This window comes from Triturus cristatus, chromosome 6 (genome assembly GCF_964204655.1).
Source record: "Triturus cristatus chromosome 6, aTriCri1.1, whole genome shotgun sequence".
Taxonomy (NCBI): domain Eukaryota; kingdom Metazoa; phylum Chordata; class Amphibia; order Caudata; family Salamandridae; genus Triturus; species Triturus cristatus.
Window position 1 is genome coordinate 454,016,560 of NC_140589.1, and position 14,151 is coordinate 454,030,710.

Consider the following 14,151-nt stretch of genomic DNA (forward strand, 5'->3'; position numbering starts at 1 on the left):
AGATGATCGTAGTGCGTGGAGTCCTTCATGAGGCTCCTGCGTACGATCATCTCGTGTGTAAACATGTTCTGTATTGAATGTGTCCACGCTCCGCGGCGTTCTGTTTACCGGTCTCCCAGGCAACGTTAGTCTAGTGCTGGAATCCGTGGCAGCAGGACGTCGTGGTCGTGGGTGAATTTCATTGGAATAAATCTTCATTAATCATCTACTTGATTCTTGGATAATTCAACTTATCACAGTGTCCCTCCCCTTACACACTCCCCCTTGGGAATTTATTCCCTCCTCCCTGCCTCACTTGTGGGCATTCTAATTCCGCTCTCGACCATAGGGTGTAAATTTAGTGATGTTTGCGAAGCCCTGGTTCGTGGTGCGTTTAAGGGTTTAATTGCCATTGAACCTGTAAAACCTGGGTGCTGCGCGGTTGGCTGGTTCCCATCCTTATCAGGATTTTCCTCACACAATCAAATTACGTTTTTCCTCTCACACAACAAAAGGTCTTGCCTGGGATGCTTTTCAAAAGCACATGGCACTAAAGTGGCTATAATTACCTTTTCTGTGGAGAAATCACAAACTGCATTGATGATACTGCCGTCAGTAAAGCGGACTATTGTACTCTTGTTACACTGTCACCCCACCACCGTGCCTTGAAATACTTTTCCATGTGGATTGCAAGCCATCATAAAGGACTCCACGTGCTTTTGCTGGCCTCAAGCGTGCGTGTCCGCGTGAACGTGCACAGCTGCCAGCTTTCAGCGTCCGAGGCGCCAACTGGAGCGTGATTACTTTCACTTTTGGTGGTGCTGCGCGCGCACCACTCGCGTGTTTGCCGGCGCGCGCGCGAGCGTGCGCACCCCTGCGTTCACTTTTGCCATCTTGTTGTTGTTATCCCTCTCATCTGGGAGGGCTGCTCTTGGTAGTCACCCTGAGTGTGCCTGTCGTTGTCTTTTTTGGTGATTGCTGTATATGCAGGCACTTGGGTTCGATGTATAGAAAATTGATGGGGTCAGGCAGAGAGGGGGCAACAGCTGCTCCCATGCTTCAAGAGGGACAGATGCTTAGCCGCTGTCCGCAGATGGGCTCCTGTGTTGTGGCCGTTGTTTCTGTTCCGCCTCCCCTCCCCCTCGGGCTTTTGCTGTCTTTTGCCCCTTATGCATTATTGTCTCTCTCTTTCTATTTGGTTAAACAGAAAACAAATTGAAATGAAAGCACGCGTTAGCTTCCACTTAGAAGTTTCAAAATTGTACTGTAGGCGTAGCCCCTTTCCAGTACTTGCTGCTGAATTTTCACCATTTGGTAACTTGTATACAGAAACGTGACTGGGTTATACATTTGCAAATGTAACTTATTTTGTTTTCTGCGAGGAAATTCTTTTGGCCGTTGGAGAACCTCTTATCCTACCCCTGCATTAGTACTGGGGTATTTCCCTCCCCATTCCAATTTTGCACCTTCATGACTCGAGTAAATTTGTGTATGTATGTATTTCCAATAACAGGACACTTCCTGTAGGAGATACGTGAATACCTACAAACGTGTGGGTTTAGAAATGAATATTCTAGATGTATACTGCTCAATTCAGCTGACCCCCTTCACCCTGAACTTGAAAGTTTCGAAGCTTCGCAAGTAATTTCCTTAACACTATGTAAGGGGTACATTTCAAGACCGTTTGGTTGCAAAGCCATAATTTGAGACGCGATTGTGGGAACTGCAGAGTTGAGTTCCTTTTTCCGTGTTAACACAGTTTGTTTTTCAATTCAGTATGCGAGGGATGGACCGATCAAATGACAGGATATTTTTCGGTCTGGCTTTTGCCGGCGCCTTATGAACGCTAGTAACCCTCGCCACTGTCTGTGTTACTGCAGGTCATATGAAACCCGCCTGCATAGGAAGGCAGGAAATGGCTCCTCCCCACGTGTTGATATAGTTCAACTTTTTTCAGGCGTACAATTGCCAGGTCTCCTTATTTCACATGAATCACTTTCTATTTGCTTGCTGTAAAATGTTTCAGAATTTTGAATTAGCGATTCACTCCCCACCCCATAAGTAAATGTGTATTCATTTAAAAATGTTGGAAGCCAGACTGCCTAAGAGAAGTTTAGGGAAGTGTATAACTTGCAAAGTCTTTTAATTATTGATTTACCTTTCTCTCAGATTAATCTGGCTACCTTTTTAAACATTGCAGTGCTACCCGGTTTACCTCCTAAAATCCTCCTTTTGCCAAGTACTGCAGGTAAAATAAAATGTCAGTGTTTTTCAGAAACTCTTCAGAGTCGCAGAAGTCCCAGGCCTCCTTGTTAAATTCTTGGGCCCCACAGAATATTCTTTTTGGCAGTGGGGAGATATGTCTTCCCATTTTTAGATTTCTGTATTAGAATCCAAGAGTTGGCTTTTCAAATTGGAGTAGGTGTGATGTACCTTTGCATTGCCAAGAACAGCGGGATGGGAGGAGGAGGGTGACGAAGACCATGGTCCCACCTGTACATGGCCTTGGGCCTTCCTTGATAGATTGTGTGGGCAGGGCAGTGATTCTCTTAACCCTGACAGAACTTACTATGAATTAATGCACTCAAAAGATCCAAGGGACGGGCCCCAAAAATGAGGAGATTGCACTGCTCCCTCTCTGAATATGAACTCGCTGGCAGTACGTTCTCAAGAATGATCAATTCATGAAAAAGGGAAAACCAAGTGCCAATGCAATTATGGGTTTGCCAAAGAATACATCATCTGCCGCATGATTTCAAGATTTTAACATATGTTTCTAGCTCAAATGTTACTAAAAATGCAGCAACGTGTTGTTACCCAGTGGAAGGCCCCCTCCAGAAGGTTAATTGGTCATCTTTCAGAAGTTTATTGCTGTAATTGAGTGTTAAAGTGGTGCTAATAAGGGGAAACCTTTACTAAGACAGTCAATAGCACCACTTTAACACTCAACATCAACTGTTGCATGACTAAACACTTACAAGGTCCCACACCTGTGGACCTTATAAGTGTTTAGCCATGCAACAGTTGATGTTGTTGCACTAAGGATATTGTGCTGGATAACTAAATACTTATAAGGTCCCAAAAGCGAGACCTATTGGCTATGCCAATGCTTGTTTCTTTTTGACTGGGAGGTTCCCCTGGTGAAATGACATGTTCGATTTGCCCTTCCTTTTTTTAACAGAGTTTTATATATAGCGGAACTTGAACCGAATCGGGTATCAGAGCGCTTTACATAGCACCAGTTGCATTACATGAGGACACATTCATTTTGTTAGGCACTGGGAGATTAAGTGAGTTGCCCAGAATCACAGGATGTTTAGCGTCATCGCCGAGACTCGAACCCCGTTCAAACGCCCTAGCCGTTAGGCCAACTCCTCTCCCAAAAGGTAGGTCCTCTGGGGGAATGCTAATGTTCGAAGGACTTTTACCTATAGCTTCCCCCGCTCGAGTGTCCCCCAAGAATACCCTACGCTCGGAGTTAATGTATGTATTGCGCCTTATGTAGCAGAATCACTAGTCTGCAGAGGAGAGTTGTGCTGTCAGAAGCTGTGTCGGAAATCCCACGGAGGCAGAACGCTGCTAGCTCCCAATGCCCACCTCCCAGAACGCACTGTAGAATACAATGGCTCCAGGCAGGGGGAAAGGGGAATTGGATAAGAAGAGACACTCGAGCTTTTCTGGACTCCTTTTCTTTCTGGTCTTGATATTGTTGTCTGGAGTACCTAATGCACAGAGGGAGAAAACACTTAACTCTATGGACTCTAAATACCTGACTGCTTGAATTCTCGCTTGTTGTACCTTCCCTACCAGGATTTGCTGGAGTTTGAGCTCCTCTTCTGATTCAGCTGACTACTTCGGGCATGTGTTTCTAACAACCTATTGCACAAAGAGATATTGTTCAGTCAGGTGATTACCCATTCCCTCCTAAGTCTCTTACTCCTTCGCCTCCCCTTCTACTCTCTTACCTTGTGTAGTCTGACTGAATGATTAACAAGGGGGTTCTATAATTAGCGAAGACTGCTCTGCTCTTGGTGAGTAGTGGAATGATCACAAAGTCTAATGAACACTAGTTCAGCTTCGGGTGATGGAATCCACAGGATATTCTTGGCATTCAATGGAAGCGCGCAAAAAGGTAAGTAAAGGAAAGTTAGGAAGGAGAAATTAGGGAAGAACGCAAGCGGGGAATTCGAAGGGGGGGAAGTACGCCTGGAGCGTGGTCTCTTACTTTCAGCAAGTTAGTACAAGTCTTAGTCTTTCACAGCTGACCTTACTTGTTGTTGGACGTCTGGGCTTGAATTCATAACTCCCTGGAACACGACGATTTTCCGTCGAGCAGGAAGACTGCCAAGTTCTCTGGAGATTTTACTGCTTCTGTCTCTTCTCTCACTGAAGATTCTCTGACGCTCTGTGAAGGAATGTTCCAATATGACTGGAACTCGGAATTTCTCTCTTCACTATGCCTCTTCTGAGTTTACTAAGAATTCTTCACGAACTGTGACGCACTTTGGAATTCTTCTCAAAAACTACGGAGTTCTCCCTAAACACAACTTCTCTCACTGAGGACTAAATTGAAGTGCGCATGAGAACGCTCTTCGCTGACGCACGAAACCTCAGATCTCGCGAGATCCCATGCGTCAAACAGTACTTAGATTGTTCTGATGAGTCAAGCGGCCATCTTGAAATGGTGCGCTTGATCTCTAGTAGGCATTTGTCCACACATTACAGCAGGAGGGTTTGACCGTCACTCGAGATCTTTTCTGAGGCAGATTGAGGGTAGCGACGGTTTTTGCTTCCCTGACAGTACCCCCTCTCAAAGACCGATTTATCGGTCCTGGCTTTAATGGGTAACGCCAATGAAACTGTTTAATTAGTCTTGGGGCATGTACATCTTTAGCTGGTACCCAGGTTCGTTCTTCTGGCCCATAACCCTTCCAGTCAATTAAGTAGACTAACTTGCCTCTAACCCTCTTAGAGTCTAGCACCTCCTTTACCTCATATTCCAGGTGTTCTTTGATCTGTAAAGGGGGTGGCGGTCTGTCTACCCTGAGATTAGGAGCAGTCTTTTTTAAGAGGGACACATGAAAAACCGGGTGAATCCGTAACTGCTTGGGTAGCTTGAGTTTGCAGGTAACTGGACCCAGAACTTGTTCAATAGGAAATGGGCCTAAAAATCGAGGTTGAAATTTTCGATTTCCCTTCAATCCAAGATGTCGGGAAGATAACCACACAGAATCTCCCTTCTGATAAGGTGGGGCCTTTCTTCGATGTCGATCGGCTTGTTTCTTGTAACTTTCTTTTGCTTTCAACAGATTAGATTCCGCAGCCTTACGAGCAGAAGCCAAATCCATTAGCAAGTCACTAACTGCTGGAACTTCAAAATCTCCCTGATTACAAAAGGGGTTTGGATGTCTCCCAAAATTTAAAAAGAATGGTGAGTAACCTGTGGAAACGTTCTTGGCATTGTTGTGTGCAAATTCCGCCATCCACAAAAAATCTGACCATTCACCACCCCGATCCAGAAGAAACAGACGCAGATACTGCTCGAGCTCTTGGTTTACTCTTTCAGTCTGGCCATCTGTTTCTGGGTGGTAGCTGGTAGAATGTCGGACTTCTACACCCAACCCTCGCATAAACGCCCTCCAAAAGTGGGATACAAATTGAGGGCCACGATCAGAAATCAGGATCTTTGGAACCCCGTGAATTTTTACAACATTTTCTCTGAAAAGCTTAGCCAATTCTGGGGCCGACGGGACTCCTTTAGCTGGGATAAAGTGGCTCATTTTGGTGAAGGTGTCTACCACTACTAAGACGGTATCATAACCCTTACTCTGAGGAAGATCTACTATCAGGTCTAACGTGACCGTATGCCAGGGATGTTTTGCTGTGGGTAACGGTTGCAAGAACCCCTGAGGAGCCTGTCTACTGGATTTCCCTCTGGCACAGAGCCCACAAGACTCCACATATCTCCTGATCCGCGACCTCATGTCTGGCCACCAGAAATAGCGCTGGATTAAGTCAATGGTCTTTAAAGTTCCTTTATGGCCTGCTAAAGGTTGATCGTGACAGTCTCTTAGAACCTGTTCCTGAAGTTCTTCAGTGGGCAAATACAGAGCTCCCTGACGATAAGGCAAGGCATCCTTGATGACTCTTCCTTCCTCTTGACTTGCCCATTCAGCCATTTGCTCTGCGGACATCTGTCTGCTGATCTCTTCCTTAAAGTTCGCAACAGATAGTGTGCACACAATCTTAGTGTCTGGAATGATGGGTTGGGGAGTTACCACATGTTCTGTTCCTTCTGTTTGGATCCTGGACAAGGCATCCGCCTTCCCATTCCTACTCCCTGGGCGGTAGGTGATCACAAAGTCAAAATCTGCGAAATACAGGGACCAACGCAACTGACGTGGAGTTAGTGTTTTTGCAGATTTGAGAAATTGAAGGTTCTTGTGGTCTGTGAACACTGTTATAGTGTGTCGAGCCCCGAGTAAATGGTGTCTCCACTCCGTGAACGCATCCTTCACCGCCAACAGCTCTTTTTCTGCGATGGTGTAATTAATTTCAGCTGGATTTAATTTCCGGGAATGATACGCCACGGGGTGCAGTTGTCCAGTGGATTTGTGCCGCTGAGACAGGACTCCACCAATTGCTTGATCGGAGGCATCTGCTTCCACAAAAAAGGGTTCACTAGGATCTGCGTGTAGCAAGATGGGTGCCGAGGTAAAGCTGGACTTCAAATACTTGAAGGCTTGCTCTGCCTCTGGGGTCCAACTGAACTTCACTCCTTTCTTAAGTAGTTTGGTGATGGGGATGATCTTTTGCGAGAATCCCTGGATAAACCGCCGATAGAAGTTAGCAAATCCTAAGAATCGCTGAATCTCCTTGACATCTTTTGGCGATGGCCAGTCCACCACCGCTTGAACCTTCTTGGCATCCATCAAGATTCCTCCAGGGGATAGAACGAATCCCAAAAACTCCACCGTCTGCACACTAAAAGCACACTTTTCTAGTTTGACGTAGAGCTGATGCTGACGTAGCCTTTCGAGAACCGCCTTGACGTGCCTAGGATGTTCTTCGGTATTCTTGGAATATATCAAGATGTCATCTAGATATACTACTGCCACCTTATCCACCAAATCTCCCATTATGTCATTGATAAAGTGCTGAAAAGCTGCCGGGGCATTGCAAAGGCCAAAGGGCATTACCTGATATTCAAATAGCCCATATTTGGTCCTGAAAGCGGTTTTCCATTCGTGCCCTTCCTTCATGCGAATTAAATGATAAGCCCCTCGAAGATCCAATTTAGTGAATATCTGAGCATCTTTGATCTGGTCAAGGAGAACGGAAATCAGTGGCAACGGGTAACGGTTCTTGACGGTGACCCGATTGATAGCACGATAATCTATGCATGTCCTCAAAGAGCCTTCCTTCTTCGGAATGAAAAAGAGCGGAGAGGATACTGGAGACTGTGACGGTCTAATGAATCCATTGGCTAAATAGCGATCCAGGTACTCCTTGAGATAGCCATTCTCTGCTTCTGTCAACGCATAGATTCGACTGCAGGGCAGCGCAGCTCCTGGTTCCAACTCAATGGTGCAGTCGTAAGAACGATGTGGCGGAAGTCGTTCCGCTTCCTTTTCACTGAAAACATCTTGGAATTCTGCATATTCAGATGGAATGTCTAAGGTATCTATGACCCCAATTGATTCTCCAGCAAACGATAACAAGGTGGCCAAGGATGGTTCTGAATTCTTGGATGGGGAGTCGAAACAATGTTCAGAGCAGAAGATGGAATCCATATCGACTGTCCGGTTCTCCCAATCTATCGTTGGATTATGTAATGTAAGCCAAGGGAGACCCAAAATTATCTGGAACTGAGGGGCGTCAATCAAATTAAATTGAAGGATCTCATGATGACCATTTACCTGGATCAGTTCCACCAACTCGGTGTGATGTGTGATTGGGCCTGAAGATAGATCGGTCCCGTCTACTGCACGAACAGATTCCTTTTGTTCCTTGCGCACAGCCAAAATTCCCATCCTTCTCGCATATTTGATGTCACAAAAATTGCCGGTGGCCCCGGAATCAATCATAATGGCCACACCACCAAATTCTTGATCTCGAAACTTCAAAGTCATGTGCAGAATTAAATGCGGCGTCAGGGTCTGAAGGGTATTCATGACGTGATGAACTTCTGGAGTCTGATCTTCCGTTTGCGCCACCTGAGCGACTCCGCCTACAGATGGTTTTGAGAGTTTCCCTGACTAACAGTCTTCGGTCTTTTCGGACACTCTTTCACAAAGTGTCCCGGAGTTCCACAATACATGCATAACTTCTTTTGTCTTCTTAGTTCCTTTTCTTCCTTGCTTAAAGGCCCACGAACAGATCCTATCTGCATGGGTTCACTTTCTGCAGCTCCTCCCGGACCCTTGCTCGTATCCGGCCTTGCTCTGTCAAACCGGGGAAGGTTCCAGCGAAACTCTCTGGTCTTTCTTTCTCCTCTTCTTTCTGAACTTCGAAAGTCAATTTCCAGAACTAGATCTACCAACTCAGAGAATTCTGTGGGTCTGTTAGGAATCTGTGCCAGAGTATCTTTAATCTCATCTCGTAAACCCCGATAGAATAGGGCTGATCTTTTCTCCTCAGGCCAATTGGTTTCCACCAATAATTTATTAAATTGAGTTAGGTAAGTAAGAAGATCCCTGTTCCCTTGACGCAATTCTAACAACTCATTATCGGTAGCCTGGGAAATTCTGCGTCTATCAAAAATCCTAAGGAATTCTGTCTTGAAACGTTCAAAATCATATAGGAAGGGGTCATCTCTGGAAACTAAAGGCATGGCCCAATTCGCTGCATCACCCCCCAAATAGGATAGAATAAAGGCTACCCGGGACTGAGCATCAGGGAAAAGGGTGGAGCGACACATGAAATGCAAAGAACATTGGGTTAGAAAAAGTTGAGCCTTTTGAGGGTCACCATGAAATCTTTCGGGAGGGGCCAAAGGAATCAGGGGGGAGACCGAATGAATTACTTGAGCTACAGTGTGTGGGTCTTGAGCTGGTTGGGCACTACCAGAAAAGGTCGAGGCGGGAAGAGTTCCAGTGGAGATCTCACTAACTCTCTGGGACAGTTGTGTGGTTTCCTGTCGGGAAATTAACAGCTCCTGTCTTAAATTCTTATTTTCTTCATTTAGGGCTCCTAATTCCCGTTGAATTCCCTCCAACATTTCCCCTAATGCCTTCAAACTAAAACCTTCAGCCATTCTGCCCAAGTGGGGAAATTTACGGCACTTCAATCTGTCAGAAGCTGTGTCGGAAATCCCACGGAGGCAGAACGCTGCTAGCTCCCAATGCCCACCTCCCAGAACGCACTGTAGAATACAATGGCTCCAGGCAGGGGGAAAGGGGAATTGGATAAGAAGAGACACTCGAGCTTTTCTGGACTCCTTTTCTTTCTGGTCTTGATATTGTTGTCTGGAGTACCTAATGCACAGAGGGAGAAAACACTTAACTCTATGGACTCTAAATACCTGACTGCTTGAATTCTCGCTTGTTGTACCTTCCCTACCAGGATTTGCTGGAGTTTGAGCTCCTCTTCTGATTCAGCTGACTACTTCGGGCATGTGTTTCTAACAACCTATTGCACAAAGAGATATTGTTCAGTCAGGTGATTACCCATTCCCTCCTAAGTCTCTTACTCCTTCGCCTCCCCTTCTACTCTCTTACCTTGTGTAGTCTGACTGAATGATTAACAAGGGGGTTCTATAATTAGCGAAGACTGCTCTGCTCTTGGTGAGTAGTGGAATGATCACAAAGTCTAATGAACACTAGTTCAGCTTCGGGTGATGGAATCCACAGGATATTCTTGGCATTCAATGGAAGCGCGCAAAAAGGTAAGTAAAGGAAAGTTAGGAAGGAGAAATTAGGGAAGAACGCAAGCGGGGAATTCGAAGGGGGGGAAGTACGCCTGGAGCGTGGTCTCTTACTTTCAGCAAGTTAGTACAAGTCTTAGTCTTTCACAGCTGACCGTACTTGTTGTTGGACGTCTGGGCTTGAATTCATAACTCCCTGGAACACGACGATTTTCCGTCGAGCAGGAAGACTGCCAAGTTCTCTGGAGATTTTACTGCTTCTGTCTCTTCTCTCACTGAAGATTCTCTGACGCTCTGTGAAGGAATGTTCCAATATGACTGGAACTCGGAATTTCTCTCTTCACTATGCCTCTTCTGAGTTTACTAAGAATTCTTCACGAACTGTGACGCACTTTGGAATTCTTCTCAAAAACTACGGAGTTCTCCCTAAACACAACTTCTCTCACTGAGGACTAAATTGAAGTGCGCATGAGAACGCTCTTCGCTGACGCACGAAACCTCAGATCTCGCGAGATCCCATGCGTCAAACAGTACTTAGATTGTTCTGATGAGTCAAGCGGCCATCTTGAAATGGTGCGCTTGATCTCTAGTAGGCATTTGTCCACACATTACAGCAGGAGGGTTTGACCGTCACTCGAGATCTTTTCTGAGGCAGATTGAGGGTAGCGACGGTTTTTGCTTCCCTGACATGTGCTTGCGTTGAGCCTGGAGATTAGTAATCTAGAAGTCAGAGTAATGTTAAGCTTCGACCATTATATTATTTTATGAACCACAGTGTGTGTGTCAACGGAACACTCCTGGAGAGATTTAATGCTATTAAGTCTACATCCGTACACCCCGTTTATATTTTAAATACATATAGCGCCTGATTCGAACAATTACAAAGAATTAAATGCAATGAGTGTTGACGTGGAATGACAGGGACGCATTTTTAAAGTAAAAAGACTGACCTGAATATGTATATGTAAACTCTTGAATGAAACCTGAACACTCTCATTCACTTAAGATACAGGAATGTAAAACCCAATTGAATCCCCAGTAACAATTATTTAAATTTTAGAGGCTTCTGTGAATGCGACATGATTTGCTGCGTCAATTGGGAAAAGATATGGATAGTACAAAAGACCACTCCTCTATCCTTGCTTCACTGGATACTGAATACTTGAAACGCTTCATACTACCCAGTTTGGAAAGATAACATGTAAGGGTCAAAAGAGCGAAATCATATTTTTGTAAATTATTCGTAAAACCCCAACATTAGGAAATAAAAGAAAGATGATAACACTTTAGGTTTAACAATTAGGTATGAGTGAATAAGTTACTCATTTTGCAATTTTAGGATGAAAACATGAGATAAAATTAGTTTTATGTGAAAATATGATAACTGGTACGATCATTTTGTATTGTTATGTGATTGAGAAACCATTTGATATAAAGAATTTAATTTATCTAATGGACATATTCACAAAATAAAGCATGTCAAGAGTCTGCTAATTTATATTTGTTTTTTCAATAGCTGACCGCTCGAGCACTACCTGCTGTTCAGTCAGATGAGAGACTGCAGCCCCTTCTTAATCACCTCAGGTAAGACTATTACTGTTCTGATTTGAGATGTGTGACAGGTCACCTACTTCTTTAAGGAGAATGAAAGGGTTATGAAAGCATTGGTTATAGTTGGATGTGGTCTAAACTTATGAACTAAAAGCAAATTCAATCAGAAGTGCTGTAAAGGACAGATTGGAAAGATTGATATGATCAAAAATAAAAAGAACAAACTTTAACAGTAACCATGAATATAGCTCCAGCTGTTTGTCCATTGTCTACCTTCTCTGCCCATTTACAGACTTGTCTGAATGTACTAGTACAAACAGTAGCAATACAAGTTTGTTTTAAATGATGCCAGTGTGATAACTGTCATGAAATGACTCTTCTAGACTCTTAAAGTCCTCGAGTGAGGCGCACGCTTGGATTACTGATGAAAGGGAGTTCCATTGGAGGTGTCCTAGAAGATGAACAGATTAGAATCTTGATTTTGTCCACTGAAATATGGGTGCAGTTAGACAATTTTGATTTGATGAATCAAGTAGCATGTTGTCACATAATCCATGCTTATCTTGAGTAAGATTATAGATCATAAAGGTGCACAGGGCAAGGCATTTTCCCTCTGAATTGAGATTAAAAAATAAATCAGAAAATGTTGAATACTGCTGTACCTGTGATCACGCAGGATAATAAACAGATGCTTATTTTTAGGCTAGTCGAAGACATCTGAACAAATTGTTTCTGTTTATTTGGTACCTCTTCTTAGTGTTAAAAATCCTTAAATGTCAAGATCCTCTCCCATTAATAGATGAGCTCTTTTAGCTTTTTCTTTGAGCCACCACTTTAAAAAAAACAACAAAAAAACCTTCTCTTCATCAAAGCAACCATTTGGCTGTCTTGTTTTACCCAGATACATATATATCACCTACTGGCAGTCGCCAGTAGGTAGTTATAGTTAGGACCCATTATCCATAGTAAATCTGCAACATTCTATTTGGAATAACTTTGGCGCCGGTTGGCGAATCTTCGCAAACTTTTTAAAACTGGTGGGGCGCTCCGGTCCGCTCCTATCCTGAAAGTCTCGGGGTGATTCGTCAAGCGGGGGCTGAGAAAAAAAGGGGGGTCCCAAAGCGTGTTTTCCCCATGTAATTTTCCATAGGAACCGTTAATCGCAGCCACAGCCCGAACTGCTGAACGGAATTACACCAAATTTGGCAAAAAGGTAGCCCTTGGTTCACACTCATGCCTTTTGCTTAAATGATGTAAATCCCTTCTGTAGTTCCTGAGAAAATCAAAAGTAAAATCATAGATATATCTATGGGCGCGGTGGATCCGTGCACCTTGCCGAGCACGAGCTGGATTCTAATTGGCTGTCAACACACCAAACCAGGAAGTGTTGGCAGCCTTCTTGTGCCTCGGTAGAACCGAGGCACAAAAAAGCACAAAAACAAATGTGCAGAACGCAAAGAGGGGGCAGGGTAGAAACACTCTGACCCCCTAGGCCCGCTCAGGGTGTCCCACAAGGACAATCGGCAAAATCTGCTCCAGGTGCGCGGATCTTTCCGATTAAAAAAAAAAAACGAAGCGCGGTCTTCCGCGCTTCTATGCTAATTAGCCTCCGGGCGGGGCCAAGTCCCGGGGGCATTTGGAAAATAAAGTGTGGGGGGGCCAATCCCCCCCACACTGCCCCGGGGACTGCCACCCCCGGGGCAAAGTATGAATCATTGCGGGGGTCACACGGCCGCCCGCAGGCCCGGGGACCGCCAACCCCCCCCCCCCCCGGTCTTAAAAGTTTAATGATGGGGGGGGCCTTCCCGATCCCCGGGGGACCACCACCCCCCAGGGCTTGACTTTATTGAAATTGGGGAGGGGGCACACAGCCCCCCTCGCAGCCCCGGGGACCGCCACCCCAGGGCTTTTTTAAAATAAATACCCTGTGTGGAGGGGCTCAAGCCACCCCCCACACGCCCCAGGGACCGCCACCTCCCCGGGGCACTAAAGATTGAAATTGGGGAGTCCATGATGGACCCCCCAGCCCCGGGGACCACCACCCCCCGGGGCTTTGTAAAATATGGGAGGGGGGCCCTCAGTATTCAAGGGGAGTTTATCCCCCAACTTAAAACTCGCCACGGGGCGTGTTTGCACAGTGGTGAAGGGAGGGGGTGGAGCCTGAGTTCACATGTGTGCAAACACACCCTGTGGCGCGGTTTAAGTTGGGGAATTAATTCCTTGTCAATCCTGAGGGTCCCTGGGGGCCAACTAGCCCACCAGGTACCTCCAGTAAGCGCCACGGAGCGGCGTTGCAGAGTTTTGTAAAAAGGGGCGTGGCCTCTGAATACTTTTCTGCAATGCAGCCCCCTGGTGCATACTGGAGGTACCTGGTGTGCTAGTTGGCCCCCAGAAACCCACAGGATTGAGGAGGAATTAATTGTCTAACTTAAAACGCGCCACAGGGCATGTTTGCAGACATGTCAGCTCAGGCCACGCCCCCTTCCTTCACCACTGTGCAAACGCGCCGGTGGTGCGTTTTAAGTTGGGGAATTAATTCTCTTTCAATACTGAGGGTCCCTGAGGGCCAAATAGCCCAACAGGTATCTCCAGTATGTGCCAGGGAGCTGTGTTGTAGACAGGTGTTCAGAGGCCACGCCCCTTTTTACACCTCTCTGCAACGCAGCTCTGTGGCGCTTATTGGAGGTACCTAGTGGGCTAGTTTGACCCTAGGGCCCTTAGGATTGAAGGGGAGTTAATCTCTCAACTTAGAACGG

The 14,151-nt window shown here is 45.6% G+C and overlaps 1 protein-coding gene across 4 annotated transcripts in view; it reads left to right on the forward strand.

Annotated features, from left to right (window-relative positions):
* Positions 1-14,151, forward strand: part of PRIM2 (DNA primase subunit 2) — a 1,241,637-nt gene that overhangs the window by 691,246 nt on the left and 536,240 nt on the right. For all 4 annotated transcript variants that reach the window (XM_085610894.1, XM_085610892.1, XM_085610891.1 and 1 more), the window contains one exon: positions 11,361-11,428. In XM_085610894.1, coding sequence (XP_085467020.1) covers positions 11,361-11,428 — 68 coding nt within the window. The remainder of the gene's footprint in view (positions 1-11,360; positions 11,429-14,151) is intronic.